The following is a 19,481-nucleotide window of genomic DNA, read 5'->3' as shown; positions in this document are numbered from 1 at the left end:
CAACTATTGAATATTCTCTGGAGGGTTAAGAATTTGCGGCTAGTGGAACAACTCAGTTAGTTGTTAGGCAGATTTGGAGGAATTCAGAGTCCAACTAGAATGCTTCTTCCTCAGATCTAAAATAGACACCATTCAATGTGATTTAACATTTTAATTTTTAGATTAAGCTTTGAGAAATTACAGATTTTATTTCTGAAATCTTTGCATTGTAGGAATTAAAGGTTGAATTTTTATAGTACTGTCTGATAGTTATAATTTAGTTAATCAACATTCCTATGATATGCTCGTCTGTTTTGTTTTGTTTCTCTCCATTTTATTAAAGAAGACTTTCTCCAGACTGGTGCAGTTGTTGACCTATTCCTGTGGTAATGTGTTTTTGTTGCAGATGGTGTGGATGGAAAGCAAGCCCGTAGAACCAATTCCAGCACCCCGTTAGGGGAGCTTTTTGACCATGGCCTGGATAGTTGGTCATGTGTTTACTTTGTTGTAACTGTGTATTCCATTTTTGGACGAGGATCATCTGGTGTCAGTGTTTTTGTTCTTTATCTCCTGCTATGGGTAGTTTTATTTTCTTTCATCCTGTCCCACTGGGAGAAGTATAACACAGGGATTCTTTTCCTGCCATGGGGATATGACGTTAGCCAGGTGGTAAGTATGGGTTCTTCCTTAAATTTTCAACATTGCCATGAATTTTGGGGAAAGTTTTTGTTATTCCTTCTTTATTGACCTTTTGCTTTTCTGGTTAGAACTGATGGGTGCTTTAACATTTTTTTCCTTTTTATTTTATATTATTTTTACTTATTTATGGAAAATTTCCAATATGTACAAAAGTAGAGAGAATAGTATAGTGAACCCTTATGTACTTGTTACTTAGCTTGAGCAGTTAACACTTGGCCAGTCTAGTTTCACAGGTACTCTTCCTCACCCTCCTTCCAATTACTTTAAAGGAAAATCCTGGCATTATGTGATAAATATTTTGCTATATATCTCTAAGTGGTAAGAGTTCTTTTTAAAAAACATAATTACAATGCCATTATTACACCAAAAAATGAAGAGTTTCTTAACAAACATTCATTGAAACTGTTGATTTTATAAAGTTATGCGCTTATAATTAAATTGTTGGCTTTTTGTCTTCATTGCCAACTTTTCAGTGAGTAGAGAGATTTGTTTTCCTCTTACTTTATAGGCTTGCTATTAACTCTCCCTGCCTTAGAATCCCAGCTTTTTGTGTTGCCATTTTGCCCGTCTACACCTAAGACTCCAGTAAAGAATCAGAAGTTGGAGTGTGTTTGAAGAAAGTGATTGGGTGGGCAAATTGGAACATCGTGTGGCTAAACCAATTTACGAGGTGCCTTATGAGGCCAGTTGTTTGCATTGTCTAGAAGTTAGTTATTTTATGGTGTTGTTGGCTGAAAAAACTATTTTTAAAGGCAAGAAGACTTGCCACCATATCAAATTTAAGCATACTTCTTGCTTTTACTAAAACTGTTTACTAGACTTATGCTGCGTAAAGCGTTATTGACTCCCTGATCTTTCCAGCTGTTAATGCTCTGTATACTTTTGTCTGCATTTTCCTTCCAGACTATTTCTTTTGTCTACATAGTGACTGCGATTGTGGGAGTTGAGGCCTGGTATGAACCTTTCCTGTTTAATTTCTTATATAGAGACCTATTCACTGCAATGATCATTGGTAAGAAGCTCCATGTTGAAGCCTGTTGTAACATCGCTTTGTTATCAAAGCCAGTGTTTGATTATAACCAGCAGCACCTCCCCGCCTGCCTGCACGCCCTGCAGCAAAAGCAGAACCCCGCAACGCTGTAGGGTTTCAGCCAAACCCTTAAGGAAAATAAGGTTGCTTTGTTTTGCTTTGTTGTTTTTTTTTTTTCCACACACACACACACACACACACACACACTGTATTTTATTTTTACAAGAGATAAATAGACTGACACCAAGCATTGTACATGGATGACCACAACAAAAGCAACAATGATTGCAATTACCAAACATGAAACACACTCATACTATGTCATAATATTGACATTCAGTCCAGTAATCCTCCACTGTAACAGCTCCTTTACTTTGCAGTGAAAATTGATTTGTATATTCTTTGCTTCTGAGTCCTTGTGGGATTTTTTTTTTTTTAATTCAAACAGAAAGTCACAAAAATTATACTCATCCTCATCAGTTCACTCAGTCCCATGTAATTAATTTTTTTTTCATCTTGATCTTTTATTGGCACTTTTATGAGTTCATCAGTTTTCCATTAGAGTTCTGAAAATGCTTATTCATTCAGTTCAGCAGTACAGTCAGTTACCAGAAACCTGTACTTGTCAGAGTCTTTTCCATGAATTTCTTGAAGATGAAACCCTTTTATAGGAACATATTTGCAAAAGCATCAGAGTACACCCAGAACTGTCTGTAAATGACAAAAGACTTAAAAATGACCACGGTTAAAGATTTGATGAAAGTTCATAATAATGCAGTTGACAAGAAAATTAGTTATTTCTGAGATATACATTTTAAAGTAATAACTAGGATTATGACTTATAACATTATACCAGAACATATAAGATTCTTAGAAATTTCATGTAATGTCTGAAACATTTATATTAACATATTTCCATACAAATAACCCAATGAAAGGTTAGCATTAGTTGTTTTGTTTGTTTGTTTTGCTTTGTTTTGTTTTTGTTCAGCACCAAGGTATTTCTAATCAGAAGGCAATACCGAAATAGATCACACAAACCCTGTAAACTAACTATTCAAATTAATCTAGACTGTATTGGAGGATCCACATTTAGTTGGACGTTCGGTATTGATTTCAATACTTATCTCAAAATTGAAGATTGTTAGTTTGAGGAAATAGAATGACGAAACACAGAGTTTACTTTATAATACATCCACTCCAAAAATTGAGCTTCTGTTCCTCTCAGATACCCTTTTTCTTAAGCCTTTGAATGCTAGGTAAAGGTTTTGATCATGGTAATGTTTCCTTTTTGATTTTAGCCAAAGGGGATATCTACAGGATGATTGAGTGGGGGAGAGTGTTTTTGTGGAGAGAGGCAAAGAGGAAGAGGAATCTGGGTTGTTATTTGGGGCACCAGGAGTGACACTAAGACCTTTGTAGAGTAAAAGAAAAAAACTTGTTGGCTGTTGCTCTGTTCTCTTATCTAAAAATTAATCCTCCCTCCGTCTGTCTGTGAACCTTGGTTACAGAATGGGAATTGAAGGCTTAGAAACAGCTGAGAAGATGGTGCATTAAGCACTGGCTTTCAGAAAAGGAGTAGTTTGGGGATTTTCTGTGGCTCTGGACTGCAGATATTTTAGGAACCCTGCTATAATCTAGCAAATGTTCATTTTTGGGTGCCTGTATAAACTGATTTCTTTACCTTGAAAAGGCTAGCTATTTTTCATCTCCAGCTGTCATTCATGAGTGAATCTTTTGATTTATGCACCTTGTCCTGTGGCAGGTTTGCTGCATTTTACATTTAAATGTTTATTTAAAGATAAAATGGAATCTCCGACATAGGAGATATATTTTTGAATGTTAAGTGGGCACTTTAATAGGCATATAAGTTTCTTTGTAATTTATAATTTTTGGCAGCAATACTTATTAGGTAATGGTACTTCCTATTGCATCACATTAGGGGGCATACGATAGCTAGTTGTTTTTCTGTCTGTGGTATCAGTAATGACTAGAGGGATGAAGTATTGTACATCTGTTCCATCTCTTCCCAAGTTCTGCCTCAACTCTTCACCTAGTGGTACTAACAGTCGCTGATGATCATTGCTTAGGAATCCATTCATTCAGTGGATAGCCAGGGAATAAAGTTTGTTTTTTGATAAAGTACCTCATAAATTCATACTGATAATTCCAAATCATATTTGATGATATAGATCTTTTACTTAACCTAGTTGATCTTATATTTGTATATCCTTTAAACTCTGACAAAAGTCTTTGCTTTCAACGACACAAAATAATTATTCATTTGTGTTATTCCATAAAATACCCACAACAGTCTGAGAATGTAGTTCCAAAATCAGCGACATATGATTACTGGAAATTGTTGAAGATTTTGGTTTTTTGCAGTTCCGTTTGCCCTATGGTTTATCCCACTAGAGAATGCCCAGTCAGGTTATTATAGTCTAAAGTTCCCATTCTGTGGTTATGCCACCATCTGTGGATATGTACATTTAAGTTAGTTTCATTTTACTTTTGATATTTATGGATTACTTTTTCTTTTAAAATTTATTTTTCCTTTATAATTATGTAGTGTATTCACATGATTACAAAGTCAAATCTATATATAAAACAAGATATATTCAAAGAAGTCTAGTCTCTATCACTACCCTAGTCTTTTCTTCCCTCACAGTTAACTATTCTTAGTTTTTAATTTTTTGGTTTATCTTTTCATTGTTTCTTTCTTAATATAAGTAAGTGTGTGTGGGGGGGGGATTTATCACCCCCTTTCATAGATAAATGGTAGCATACTAAACATATTTTACTACACGTGCTTCTTTTTTTTTTCCCCTCCACATAATAGTATATCTTAGAGATCACTGCATAGTGATGTTTAGGGCTCTTCCTCATTTCTTCTTACAGCTGCCTGGTACAGTACTTCATTGTGTGGATGTACCATTGTTTATTCAAACAACCTTCTACTGATGGACATTTGTGTTACTTCCGGTCTTTTGCTGTTGTACAAATTGCTGCAATAAATCGTCTTGTACATATATATATCTGTTCATATTTTTCCCAGGGTATTTTAGAAGAGATCTCCAGAAGTAGAATTGTTAGTAAGGACAAATGTATGCAATTTCACTAAATATTCCCATATTCCCTTCCATATGGGTTATCTGATTTTTGAATTCCCATCAGCCATGAAAGTACTTGTTTATTTAGTTTTACCAATGTAGTATGTTGTCAAACTTTTGGATATTTGCCAGTTTGTGATAGGTAAGAAATGATATTTCTGTATAGTTTTAATTTGCATTTCTCTTATTATGGATGAACTTTTCTAGTGTTTGAGAGCCATTTATATTTCTTTTTTCTTTATATCTCGAGTCAATTTTTGCATTACAATTGTTAACCACTTCCTTTATTTTTAGAAGCTCTTTATCTATTAGGTATATTAATCTTTGTTTTGATATAAATGACATTTTCCCCCTTGTTTGTTGTCTTTTTTACTTTCGTGAAAGTATTTTTTGTCTTGTTGGTTTTTATTGAAGTTTTTATTTAAGCCTGGAAATACGAGGAACCAAAATATTTGTTGTGACCATGTTATCCTTGGTGTTCATCTCATTCTGATCAATCCTTTTTTTATGAATTCTATTCTGATTTTTCTATAGCTATTGTTTCTTATATTATGAAGTCTAGGCCTTCCTATGGTAATAAGAAAAGCAGGTCTACATATGTAGGGGTTCTATCACTATCATTATATAGAGTTTTAATAGACAAGTATTTAACAATTAAATATTCTTTATAGAAAGTACATGGAGTGTTATTTAGAGAAGAAATAGAAGATACAGTGTTTCTCTTTGGCAACCTATATAGAGCTCAGGCTTTCTACAGGCTTACTGCGCTTAATTAAGATAAAGCTATTTTAGGATGTTTTAAACTAAAAAACTCTTGATACCAAATCTTTTGCAAGTTTCTCTCAGCCTGTTTTCAACACCTCAAAGCTACAGATGATTCTGGGTTAATTCGTTTAGCGCTGGCTCCCTAACAGTGTGCTCCCCAGCTTGACATGGAATGAGCTGCTAAAAATTTCTGAGGACAGTGAGGACGTCTTGTCTTCTCTTCCACTCCCTCTAAGATCTTTTAACTCAGGGAGCTTTGTTCCATTTGGGCTTGAAAGTAGTAGAGTAATTCATCTTTTGAGATGAGATTTCTGTTCGGTGAATTCTAGTTTTTTCATCTTTTTTTTAAATAAATTTGTTTATTTATTTATTTATCTTTGGCTGCATTGGGTCTTCGTTGCTGCGCACAGGCTTTCTCTAGTTGCGGCGAGCGGGGGCTACTCTTCGTTGTGGCACGCAGGCTTCTCATTGCGGTGGCTTCTGTTGTTGCGGAGCACGGGCTCCAGGCGCGCGGGCTTCAGTAGTTGTGGCTCGCGGGCTCTAGAGCGCAGGCTCAGTAGTTGTGGCGCATGGGCTTAGTTGCTCCACGGCATGTGGGACCTTCCCAGAGCAGGGATGGAACCCATGTCCCCTGCATTGGCAGGCAGATTCTTAACGACTATGCCAGCAGGGAAGCCCCTTTTCATTTGTTTTTAGCAAGATGCCTTAGGAATTGTTTTGAAGGAATGTTCTTCTCTCTTTGATTCTTAAGGTCACAGCTGCACTGACCACTGCCCCCGGCCCCCCAAGCCAAGTTTAGTCACCAGGAGTCCAGAATGGGCTAATATGTTGAGTGACAAGGAAATATCCAAATGAAGTGTCCAGAAAGTTGCCACATATATTGATTTGGAGTTTGAAACAGAGAAAGATTAGAACTTTACATCTCTATAGATCACAGAATCAGATTCAGGGGTCACTAGAAAATCATTTAAACCATCCTCATGGTACAGCTGTGGAATCTGGAGCTCAGAGAGATTGTCTCATTTGCCCAAGAGTACATAATTAGATTTTGGAGTCATCTGCAGGTAGCTTATCGTTAAAGCTGAAGAGAAGATTCTCTGAGGGAGTGTACATGCGCAGTCAAACATCCAGTTAGGAATATGCGGGAGGTAGCTTACCAAAAAGGGACACCAAATGTAATGGTTGGATGGCTAACAGGAACATTGGGTGAATGGAGTCACAAAGGCCAAGGGAGGAAAGAATCGCAGTTAGTGGATAGTCAGTGGAGTCGTCTTACTTAGAAGCCAGGAATGAACAAAGGATACTGAATTTGACTATCAGGAGAGCTTGATAAATTTCAAGAAGTACAGTTTCTGCAGAGGGGAGGCAGAATGAATGAGTGCTGAGGAAATGAAGACAACAGGGAAGTTTGGTGGGTGATAGGAAATAGCAGAATAAGATAAGTGGATAGTGAGAGCAGCAGAAGCAATGGTAAGGCTTCTTGGGAAGGCCGTCCTTTTTAGGTTTCAGGGGAAAAAATTAGTGTATAGGGTAGGGGGAGAAATTAAGAATGCTAGGGAGGTAAAGATAAGTGTAAAGGAAGCAGCAGGATTTATTAATTGTCCCCTCTTCCAATAAGTAACTTATACTGGCTGTGCAATTTACTATATACCAGGTACTGTTCCAGGTGTCTTTGCATGTAATAACTCATTAAATTCTCAAAACCCTATGGGGTTGATACTACTATTATCTCTATTTTATAAAAGAGGAAACTGAGGCACTGAAAAGTTAATTTGCCTGAAGTCACATGACCAGTTGGTAGCACAACTGAGATTCATCCCACTCTGGCTCCTTGAGTCTCTGCTCTGAATCACCAAACCGTACTGCCGCTCTTCCAGTTGTAAATGCTGTTCAAAAATGTATTTAATTTCATTACAGAAGTAAACCTGAACCTGAAAATTATTGGGTCTAAAAATATTACATAGTTTGTATGTATTTGATTATTATAAAAATGACTCTTGAATAATAATTCATGATAATTTAAATATTCTTCCCTTTAGGTTGTGCATTATGCGTGACTCTTCCAATGAGTTTATTAAACTTTTTCAGGTAAGTATTTTATTTTTTAATTGGGCAAGAAATATGAAAATCTTTAGAAATTGTTATTTAGGTGAATTTTAGGATTTCTTTCTTTTGGAATCTGGGCATTTAGAAAAGGTAATGAAACCTGTATTTTGAATCTAGAATGAGGTTAGGATAATTTGTCTGTGGTGGCTTGCGTAGTCAATTAAACCATAGCCCAGAACTACTAGTTTTTTTGTAAGAGTTTTGGGCTCACCAAACAGTCTTCTAATTTGTCATTTTTTTGTGAGTGAATCAGGAGGGAGTATGTTCCTGTCAAATATCGATAGGTTTACGTTCTTTTTAGAAATTGATTATAAGTTTTTAGAAATTGATTATGTGTAAGTTTAGTTAGCATGATCATACAATGAAACTTCTCAACTTGTGTAGTTGAGGACCAAATCCTGGACCTATGCCGCCTCTTCTCAAAGAGCGCCATGTGGAATTCCGGCCAGAGGAGTGTGTAGGGGTTGGGAGGGGGGTTGCCCTGGTGGAGTCGCATCTCTGATCTATGCACTTCTCCACTTTGGCTCAGCCACACTGAGTTCATTTATGTGACCTGAATGCATTTTGTTCTTTCATTCCTCAGTACTTTTGCTCCCACTCTTTCCTCTACTTGGAACACTTTCTTGTACTTCCCACTTCATCCTTCCGTGCTCAAATCTGTCTTGCACAGTCCTGTCCATGTCAAGCCAAGCTCTATGAATCTTCCCTCTTTACAGCCAATGGCAGTCATTCATAGACGCCATAAAATTTAAAGCTCTGAAGGCCTTAGAGGTGATTTGAGTCATGTCTTCCTCTTCTTCTAAAGTTGAGGTCCTGTCCTGATTGGGCAGTATTTTGCCTAAGGTTATGTAATTAGTGGCAGAACCGGGATGAGGATTGAGGGTTCAGTTCAGATGAGCAGACATATATGAGAGTACCACCTGTGTGCCCAGAGCCACTAAGATATGCTGTAGACCGTCTCATTTCAGAGTCTTTCACTCTTAAGTTGTGTATCATAGTAGCACCATGGTATTTATTTTTCCTAGGAAAAATAGGAAATTTTTCCTATTATATTCTAATAGGAAAAATATTTATTTTTCCTATTAGAATATAATCTCATAGGACACAGTCCAAGTTTTATTCATCTTTACATTCCAGAGGGAAAAGTGAGACTAGGGGTCAGAAGACTTCCATTCTAGTCCTGGCCCTGCCACTTGGTAGCAAGTTATGTAAATTTAAATTCTCACATCCTCACTTAACCTGTCTCTAAAATGGGATTAATAATGTTGGTTCTACCTATGCCATGGGGTTATTGTGAATAAAAATAGGAGAATAAGTGTGAAAGTACTTTGAAAACTATGAAATACAAGTACAGTGTTTTTATATGTAATAATGTTCTTTGTATTACTTGATTTTTTTTTCAGAAGCTATAAAAATAACACCTTGAAACACAATTCAGTCTATGAAGCTATGGTTCCCTTCTTTTCTCCATGTTTGCTATTCATTTTGTCTACAGCATGGATCCTCCGGTCACCTTCAGATATTTTAGAGTTACATCCTAGAGTATTCTACTTAATGGTTGGAACAGCCTTTGCCAATATCACAGTAAGATTTTTTCTTTTAAAAATCGTCATACATATAAGAAATATTTGACAGAATTCAGTAGTTTGAGAAACCTTATATAGTATTAGAATAAGCAGATTTTAGTTTAAATATCTTAAATCAGAAATTTGAAAGAATAATAACCTCAAAGACAGAACATGCTGAAAGTTATTTTATTTTTTTGTTTGAAACCAATAGGATTTGGGAACTGCTGTAGTATTTTGGAACCATGGCATAATTTAAATTTTTTGTTTTGGTTGCCTGCTGAAGAATTCATGGAATAATTCCCTTCAGACTCTAAATATTATTTATAGTGTGATTGAAATGGCAGCAGATCTAACGATTAATTTAGGGAGCTTGGAAGGGGTTTTTGAGAGAGGAAACATAGACACACACACACACACACACACACACTTTTTTAATCAACTGATTTTTAAATTAATAACATAGAATTAAAAACTTTGTAATAAATACTACATACGTTAAAATATCCCTTTCTCTGCTATGGCCCAGCGAGAGGGCAGACAGAGAGGAAGGATCAGGAGGACTTGAGAGAAGACCCTGTTAGTCCTGACAGCCAGGAAGCCTGTGCTCTAGCTCAGGCCAGGTCCTTAATAAGTTTTTATTTTTTAACTTAGCCACTGAGTTTATGTTTCCATGTGTGTAACTTGTGTTTACTTATCCCAAGTCATATTGATTTCATAGGGTTTAAAGATCTGAAAACATTAATGCATTGTATAAAATGTATCTCTGAAGGAATAAAACTATATTTGAGTAAGGTGTTGAAAGTAAAGAGAGCCAAAGAGGTTCTGAGGTGTTGTATGATAACATGACTGAATTGGAGGTAGCATCTCCTCATCACCATGAAGAAATTTAGGTGTGTGGTACTGTGGTGGGGGTGTTCTGAGAAAATTGTTGTCGTATATCGTAGAATCTTAAAATTGGGAGAAATTTCTTTTATCCAAACTGTTACCCAGTAGAAGAGTGCCTTCTGTAGCATCCTTACTAAGTTATCTTCCAGTCTCTTCTGACACACAGTCTGAGGGTCCACGGGTTTGGAGGTTGGGGTAGAGGTCCAGTTGGGCTCCTGAGCAGTTGAGAATTACTGAACTTGATAATAATGTAATGTACAGGTACTTGAATGCTTTTTAAATGTTGGAGTGACTTGTGCTTTGCTAATTAAATTTTCATTCTCTCTCTTTTTTTTTTTAATAACTTCAAGTGTCAGCTGATTGTTTGTCAAATGAGCAGTACCCGGTGCCCAACTTTGAATTGGTTTCTGGTTCCTCTCTTCTTGGTTGTCATAGTGGTAAATGTAGGAGTAGCCTCTTACATTGAGAGCGTTCTCCTGTTTACATTAACAACTGCTTTCACTCTGGCCCACATCCATTATGGAGTACGAGTGGTGAGTAATCTAGAGCAAAATTGGTTCCATTTGATTCTTAAATAGTGGAACGGAGGTGAGGGAGAATTTCAGAAGAAACTTGCTTATTATAGTAGCTGGAAGAATTTTGGGATATTCTCTAAATTTTGGATAATATCCAGGTGTGTGATGCCAGATATCGTTTCTGTAATGAATATGTCGTAGTAACTACAAATAATTTCAAAGCTAGATAATTATTGTGAGGAATTAGTTCTTGTTTTTAAGTGAGACGAAATGTAAACCATTTTCTTGGTAAAGAATTATAAACTCTTTTGTGCTTTTAATTATATATAGGACAAAATCATCTTATTTGTTGTTTATCTGTTTCTATGCTTGCTTCTTTAGCTTCAGGGGCATTTTTATAAGGGGAAGTATAGAAGAGAGTAGATTTAAGAAGTATTCTGCAAACTTTAATATTCTCTTCTAAAATAAGAAACGGGTTTCAGGACAAATGGACTAAGATAGGTATAATAAAATGAAAATCAGAACCATGCAGTTTAGTTTCTTTTTCCTCACACTGTAACATTCTTTTCTAATTATTTTACATATCTTAGCATGGTCTCATAACTGTGATTTTGAATTGCTGTACAGTATTCCATCGAGGAGATTACTTAATAATTATCAGTTTACTTAACCATGACTCAGTTATTTTAATCATTTAGGTTGTTTCCAGATTTTCACTATTATAAATAAAGTTGAAGTGAACTATCTAGAATAATATTTTTTTTCCTTCACTTTCTTTTTTTCTGAGGATAATTTCATAGCAATCGGGCCATGTGATAGGGTATTCATATTTCTGTGGCTTTAAAAATACTTCTATTTGGTATGTTTGTTTTGAAAGGAACCCTGCTGTGAATCAGTTTGAGAAACAAAATGTCTTTACTTCTGTATTGTCAGACATGTTTTTAAAACGGAGGCACCTGTCATGCTTGATAACAACTTCTTATACCTTGCATATGTTTCTTGCCTTAGTGTTTCTCCCCAAAGTAGCCCACATTTGTTGGAACAAAATAGATGAAAACAACCATGATAAGTCTATGAATTGTGACATGAAGACATAATCATTTATGTTTTTGTTTGTGCAAATTTAACGTTATATGCTTTATATCAACACTCTGAGGTCTTTATTCTGATATTTCATCAGTCATATGCATGAAGTAGAGCACAGTTACCAGTGTCTTTCATAATTGTTTTAACTTATTATAACCCTCAGAAGCATATCTCTAGAAAACCATATACACACGCCAAACCAAACCAAAACACATTTAAATTACAAAGGCAGTACATTTTCATTGTTAAAAATCTGGAAAATAAACATAAGCTCAAGCTAACTGAAATAAAATTCCAGGAGCGTCTTTTTTTGGTCTGTCTTTTCTGCTCTCTTAACACTTCTACAACTTCTGACCAGAAGGTGAAACTTGCTAGACCACACAAAAACATTCACTTGAACTATTGAAATGTAAATATTAAGAAGAAAAATGGAAATAAGAAGGATTAAATAAACCATATTTGCTAACTGGCACATTACCTTGCTTTTGCCTATCCACTAGGGATACCCTAACTAATATGGCTTAAACTGTCAAAAATTTACAGATCTAGTTTTATACTGTTTCGTCAGATTAGGAATGATTACCTAGAAGTGTTACAACAAGGTGAACATTGACTCTAACCATATATGTAAATATTTGACCTGATAGATACTATAAGTCAACTAACCCTATGATTTTTCAGTAGATTTGAATGTAAGGCTGTGTGGTCTGGAGGGTTCTGGAAAGACTAGATTTTGGAATTGGGCAGACCCAAGTTTAAGTCCTAACTCTCCCAGGGTAGTTCTAGTACTCATTTAGCCAGCTAGCTCTACAGCTATCCTAGTCTAGAAAAACCTCTTCATTTCTGATGATTTTTGCCATGCCAGTAAATTGTTGTCTCCAGAGGGTGAATTCTGTATGCTTTTTAAAAAAAATTACGTATGTATTTGTCATTGCCTCATGTTCTGGTTTTCTATAGGTAAAGCAGCTGAGCAGCCATTTTCAGATTTACCCCTTCTCATTGAGGAAACCAAACTCGGATTGACTAGGAATGGAAGAAAAGAATATTGGCCTGTAATCTACAGAGAGAAGTACTGTAAATAAGATGCTTGTAAACATTTCATCCATCACCATTGAACTAAATTGATCTGCTTAACAGACATGGGGACTCAGTGTGTGTGGTACTTGGACAGTAGGAGTGATACATGTGATCTGAACTTGTGGAATTTTGGACCTACTAACTCCCAGCTTCTTCTATTTTGTTTTTTATAAAGCCATGTGATGTTTTGGTTAAACATAATATACATTCGACCAGCAAAATGTTCCTAGCAATTTTAGCTTCAGGAGTCCGTAATGTTTTGGTTCATACGGAGTTAAAGATGCCTTGGTTTTTATTTTTAAAACCCCCAAATTTGTTTAGGAACACTGATAACATTCAGAAGACCCAATATGTTTTCATATTTGGTACTTAGTAGTAGGTCTTTAGCTGTGGAAGCTATCAGTAGCCCAAATCCAACATGAGGAAAAGATAAGAGCAAGTCACCTTCAGCAAGAGATGCCAGATGATTACAAAACAATATACAGTTGCCAAATACTGGTTTCTCTTTCCCATGGAAATGCCTTTTGTCCTCATGTGCTAAGAGAGCTAATATATATATATATATATATTTAGATTCTCTAGTATTCTGGCTCTCTTTGTTATGGAACGGATCTTGATAAATGGTTTAATTTTCTTTTAAAGAAAAATATTCTCTTGAGACTTGGTAGAGAATGGATTGTAATTGTAGCTCACTCATTGGCATGGTTCATTGTTAAATGTGGCGTTATTTCCCCCTCAGCTGCCAGTTGCTGAGATTTGGTGCCTGTGAACTATGATCGTGTGAATGCACGTGACAGTCCCAGTCTTACAATAATTACTTACAAGGAACACAGATAAGCTTCCTTATAAGAACAATTTTCTTAGGAGTTAGGAATCTCATGAACCTCACTATGAAATTACTACTGTGAACCTCACTGCGAAATTAGTTTTCTGATTTAATTTGTCCTTCCTCTCTCCCGCTGTCTTTTTCTGTGGAAGAGAGTGCCGTGTTTTTTATTTCGTACAGGATAAAGAAATGGAAATTCTCTCTTCCCCAACTTGCTCACTTCCCCACTTGAAGACAATTTTTGATATATATGCCTTACTGAGTATGTGCTCCCTTTATGTGACTTGGAGTAGTTTTTGAGGTTTACTGACAAACATAAAAATCTCTTTGACTTTAATATGGTTGTTTTATGATCACACCTTTTTGTGAATGTGGATATTCTATTTCTTTTTTTATTTTGTCTCCATTTAATTTGGTGGTGATGAAATTTACTGGCTGATTTTCTTTTATTTTCCACTGAATGAATTTTGTGCTTGAATGAAGAGTGTATCTTAAACCCTTTTTTTTGGATGGATTGCACTTGGATAAAATAGGCACCACTGTGTTGATATGTAATTAAATCCATAATCATTATTTATCTGTGAATGTGACCTTCGTCAAATTTAATTATAGTGTATTCCTCTTTTGGATTTTAGTCTGTTGCTTTGTAAAAATAACTATGTAATTGATATTTCAGTTTTTAAATTTGTAAAGTCTAATCATTGTCATTCAGGTTATTAGAAATGAGGCATCAAGGAGCTAACACATGGTTCTGTACTCATTTTAAAAAATTGTAAAGGTTGAGGTATATTTGGTGACTTTCTCTGAGACAAAAATGAACACTGAAAATAGGTGAGAAATTGATGAAGGGAAATATGGGTAGTGATTTCATGTTTGCTAATAAATTGCCATCATGGAGGTCAGAGAATGAACTAATTAACTAAAAGTAACTATTTTTTGTATACCTTGTTCTGTGTCATCTGTAAAATTGAACTGGATAAAGTGTTAATTTGGGCCTGGAACAAAGCTTTGTTTTAAGGTTCTGAGCTAATCATTTTATTGTTTTGTTGACCTTGTATACAAAAATGAGGTTAATCTGTATTATAAAAGAACGGATAAATATTTATAAAATGACAGATGTGGACCACAGGCTTTCTTTACCATGTACAGTATAGTAAAAACAACAACAACAAAAAAAAAACCCTTTACTTCTGGCATAGGGTCATGTCCTGTAATTTTGGGGCTGTTTTACCTCAAAGTGTGTTTCTGCTCTTTTTCTGTTGCATCTGGTTTATTTGAAAATTGTTTTGTGCCTATACGTTATAACATATTTCCCAATGGTGGTTAAGAATTATGCTATAGTCAGTTTTATTGGCATCGTTTGATGAAAGAAAGATGGCTGTCAAGAAGATGAAAGATGAAAAGTGAGTAATTAACTGTTTCAGAATACTGTGGACTTGTGAATCTTTAGTGTACTGTTGACTCTTTTTCTTGGTTTAGTCTGCTGTGTTGAAGTGCATCATGAAAGCCCCCATTTGTTATGTAGTGATACAGCAGCCGAAGCAGGACTTCATTACAAAGAGCTCTTGTGAATTTACATCATTGCCAATTATCATAACATTTCCGAAGTATAAAATATATTTTAGACTTATGCATGATATTTTGGAGTGCGTTCACACCCCAGCCTTTCTCCCAGCATACGCTGAGCTGCCTTTTGGGGAGCAGTGGCATGATTGGTCATACATGCATGTTTTCTGTACATTTCAGAATAGAGTGCCTTAGCCAGGCCAGAGGTTTGCTTTGTGTTTCTTCTGACCAAAATTACCTAGACCTGTAAGAAGTTTCTTTCCAGGTTATGGTATGAAAAATGTCGTTTATGCTTGTCAGAAAGTAATTCCCCTGTATTTGAGGGGGGCATGGGATAGAAAAATCTTAAAAAATACCTGAGTATGTTAATGCTGCCTTTTATGATCCTTCAATAGCATTCATGATCCTAGTGTAACGTACAGTTTAAAATTGCCACAATTTAACCAACATTCCTCCCTTAATGTATAATAGACATAGTTTATGGGTTCTAGTCTTAAGGGTAATAGAGTGAATAACTTCCGCATAAAGAACTAAATAGTCTTCCCTGGCATTTTAATAATATCATGGTTAAATTACTTTTAATTGTAATTTAAAAAAGAAGGTTCATTGCTGATTATGGCCTAGAATGTTATAGTACTATTACCAACATTTCATTTTTTTTTTAGTATAGAGCTGTTGGGAAGAGGAGTGTATATCTAGGGTTGCCCAAATTCTAAATAGTTACCAAAAGAATATTGGTCATGACCTAGAGCCTGGGCATTGGGGGAACATGCAAAGGAGAAAGCAGGCATAGTATCCACTTTAAGGGGAAGAAGAGATCACTTTAGTGCCCAATGATCCTACTGCAGTGCACAGTTTAAAATTGTCACAACTTAGTCATTCCTCTACTAACTTCAAGTTCAAATGTGAATTTGAAAGACTCCTAAGTGTTCAGTTTTCAAAGAATTATTTTATTTTGTAGTCAGTCCAAAAACATTTGGAATGTACCTTGCTTTCCAAAGCAGACTTTGATTCTCTAAGTTATGGAGGATAAAAAGATAATCTGAAGGTGTTTGAATCAAAGGCTACTTTTCCCCTTTATATTTTAACAAGAAGCCTATTTGTAACTCGTCCTGTTCATTCTTCACCTGGGTTTTTAACTAGCCACTGTCTAGGACAGAGACGCCCACTTGCTCTTTTGCCCCTAGATCTCGCCACATTCACATCTCCTCGATTGCCTTATCTCTCTTGACTAGTCAAGGACTGGGAACATGCCAGAGGGAACAAAGTAAACCTGATGGACTAGAACATTTGATGTTGGGTCCCCAAATAAGCCAAAAACACATACAGACATCTTTGATTGTGTTGATTCTTATGTTCAGAGTGGCCTTTATCTTGACCTCAGTTCTGGACTTGCCTGAGCACTCTATAGGAAATTTGTGAAGTCAGACTAGAATTTTCTTTGTCCTATGAGGTGTCCTTGTAAGGCAGCATGCCCATTCTTGAACACCCTGTGGGTGAATAACCTTAAGTGAGCTGCCAGTACTTGAACCTTCCAGGAAGAATTTTAACTAGTATGCTGCATTCGAAGCACTTTGACATGTACATTTTAAGTGACAGTTTTAACAGTAAAACGGTGTTAAATTAATCACTGTGAAACTTGAAAGTGTGATGCCCTGTACATTTTAGGAAGCTTAAGTAAATTTCTGATTTTCCTTTATTAATTATGTAACCCATGTGATTTGTATATTTTACTTTTCATCTTTGACAGTGGTGCAAATGACTGACTTATTGGCAGGCAGTTACTTTAGGGTATATGGTAAATCATGGTTGTCTAACTTCCAGAGAAAGTGGCAATGTGTTTACTTTTTCCTTTGTGTGAAGCCATGGGAATTGGATTTACTGGCTAATTTATTTCCAGGGTTTCTACAGTGCAAAATAAATGTAACCTTTTAAACATGCTAGTAATGCTTTTCTTTTTAATAAAAATGCAAGAGATAGTAATCTAGCTGATTGATTGTTTTTAAGCAGAGACCTGCTCTTCTTACAGACAGATCTTAAATGAGCTAATATTTTGGGTAGCAAAAGAAGTTTTGCCATCTGTAGCCTTTTTCACAGGTGGCCTGAGTGAGGGGGTTGTGTTGCATTTGGTCAGAAAGGCCCACTCCCCAGAATTGGCAAATGGCACATGGAGTGATTCTAGAATAATTTAACAAAGCCTTGTCTTGAGGAGAGTCCATTTGGACACAACATAAGTATTGTCTCCCACAGGCCATTCACACTGTCTTGCTCTTCATAGAATCATTCTTAGAAAGCCAGGTTCAATCAGAGTAGTGTTATTTTGAAAGCATGTGAATTGGATCATGGCCACGGAGTACCTAATGCTACATTGTAATTAGAGACAGTAGTGTAGACGCAAGGAGTGGCTAAATGCTGTGGATGCCTTATGGCTCTTAGGCTAAGGGCTTCTCTTGAGAAGTTTCTATGGGTAATAATTAGAATAGGAATTGATTCTGGCTTTTTATTGAAACATACACAATTTACCATGAATTCTAGATTCTGATATTCTTGAGAAGCACTTTTTAATCTCTGAAGAGTAAGTTCTTGACCAGAAGCATGTTCAGTTTAGTACTTGATGTTACTAATCAGGTTATAGGAGGGTCCTGTTTTATTTTATGAGATCTATGAATGCTGCATTGTGAATCTGTTTGAATTACTGGTATCATTCAGTATCAGACTTAGATTAATAAGTACTAATTAAGACTGCCCACAATATGAACATTTTTTGTAGGTTATTTTGTTTATATAACTTATCCCATTAGAGCAGCCATTCAGGAGACAAAGACCCAGCTACATGTAATCATTTCCTCTTTCTGGAATGTGCCAAGAAAGCAGAATTCAGTATTAAACTCCAAATTTCAGTTTTGTTTTTTAAAGTAGCATTTCCTGTGGGTAAAGGGGAAGGCAGCGAACAACTGCTGAGGTGTAAACTCCCTGCTGCCTGCCTTCTCCCTTTCCCTTCCCATCTAACAGAATAGATTAAGTTTGTAACCAGTTGTAGGAAATGAAATCGATACTTTTCTGAGTAAGGTTTCATGCCCTGTGACTAAGAATAGGGGGCAGGAATCCTGGCGGAATCAATTATTGATTGTTTAGCTTGGTCCTGTTGCAGGTTGCTTTCTGTAGTATTCTGATTCCATCCCTTCTCAGGTACCTAGAAACAATACCACTTAAGTAACTGGAATGTGTTCGCTACAAGTGGAATATATTAGAGAAGATGAAAGGAGCGCAAAGTCTTATTTTCCCTTTCAAGTAGTTTAACTGAACATGTTAGTAACTGGTCTGTCTAGCACTTGCTGTGTTCATAGCAAATAATGTAGCATTTTATCTGGTTATGTGTGGTGTGTGTATATATGCATATTTAATATGTACACATATTCTCTGTGCATATATTGTATGATATATTCGTATATACATGCAGTCTACTCTTGATTATCAGCAAGACGGTAAGCATTCACTAGACTGTTTCTTCATGTTGACTAAATCTGCATGTAGCCCATAACTCTGTGAAAACTCTTCCTTATCTGGAGCCATAGTCTTTCCTACTTTCCATTCATCTCAGTCCCCAGGAAAGGCCCTTGACATATGTCACTTTCCCCTTCCCTTTCACCAGGGACTGTGTGAGCCAGAAAGCTTTTGAGAAAGATGGTTGCTTCCACCAGAGTTGAGGCTTCTGGGTCTGAATGATGATGGGGCCCATTCCTGGCCAGAAGGCAGCCCCTGGAGCAGTTGTGCTCTTGGGCTTGATGGGGGGAAAAATCTAGCTCTTATGGGAAATGGGGCTTCACAGTTTGCTTAAATTCCTTAGCTGGGATGTTGTGAAGTCTTAGATAATTCGATGTGCAAATAGAGTACAACTGTGCATTTCACCATTAGTCTTGTGTCATTGGTGATCCTGTTGCTAGCCCAGATAATCAAGACCTTGACTGTTTCTTGCCACTGGATTCTGGAAGCCTTGCCCTTTCAACTGGATTTTTGTTTATTTCTGCTGCTGTGAAACACAAAAGTAATGCAGTAGGTTTTAACTTAAAATTGTTTAATTCTGTTACTGATAAATATTTATTGTAATAAAAGTAAAGAGAAAATGATTTTTAAATCCTTTTAATTGTTTTCAGATTGTCTTCTTTGTTTTTCCTTGGTAGGTGCAAAAGGGGAGGGGAGCTATGGGGAGAAAAATAATGTCCAGTCACTTGTCTCAGAGAGTCATTGGTTAATTTAGAGCAAAATATT

At 36.1% G+C, this 19,481-nt stretch overlaps 1 protein-coding gene across 1 annotated transcript in view; it reads left to right on the top strand.

Moving 5' to 3' along the window:
• Positions 1-19,356, top strand: part of SELENOI (selenoprotein I) — a 44,036-nt gene extending 24,680 nt beyond the window's left edge. The window contains exons 5-10 of the mRNA XM_082427579.1: positions 386-648; positions 1,582-1,690; positions 7,623-7,671; positions 9,093-9,273; positions 10,493-10,675; positions 12,701-19,356. Of these exons, the coding sequence (XP_082283705.1) occupies positions 386-648; positions 1,582-1,690; positions 7,623-7,671; positions 9,093-9,273; positions 10,493-10,675; positions 12,701-12,799 (884 nt within the window). The 3' untranslated portion in view covers positions 12,800-19,356. The remainder of the gene's footprint in view (positions 1-385; positions 649-1,581; positions 1,691-7,622; positions 7,672-9,092; positions 9,274-10,492; positions 10,676-12,700) is intronic.
• Positions 19,357-19,481: the final 125 nt, after the last annotated feature.

This window comes from Balaenoptera physalus (genome assembly GCF_965194825.1).
Source record: "Balaenoptera physalus genome assembly, chromosome: 15".
NCBI classification, from domain to species: domain Eukaryota; kingdom Metazoa; phylum Chordata; class Mammalia; order Artiodactyla; family Balaenopteridae; genus Balaenoptera; species Balaenoptera physalus.
This window is presented reverse-complemented; position numbering and strand designations above follow the sequence as displayed.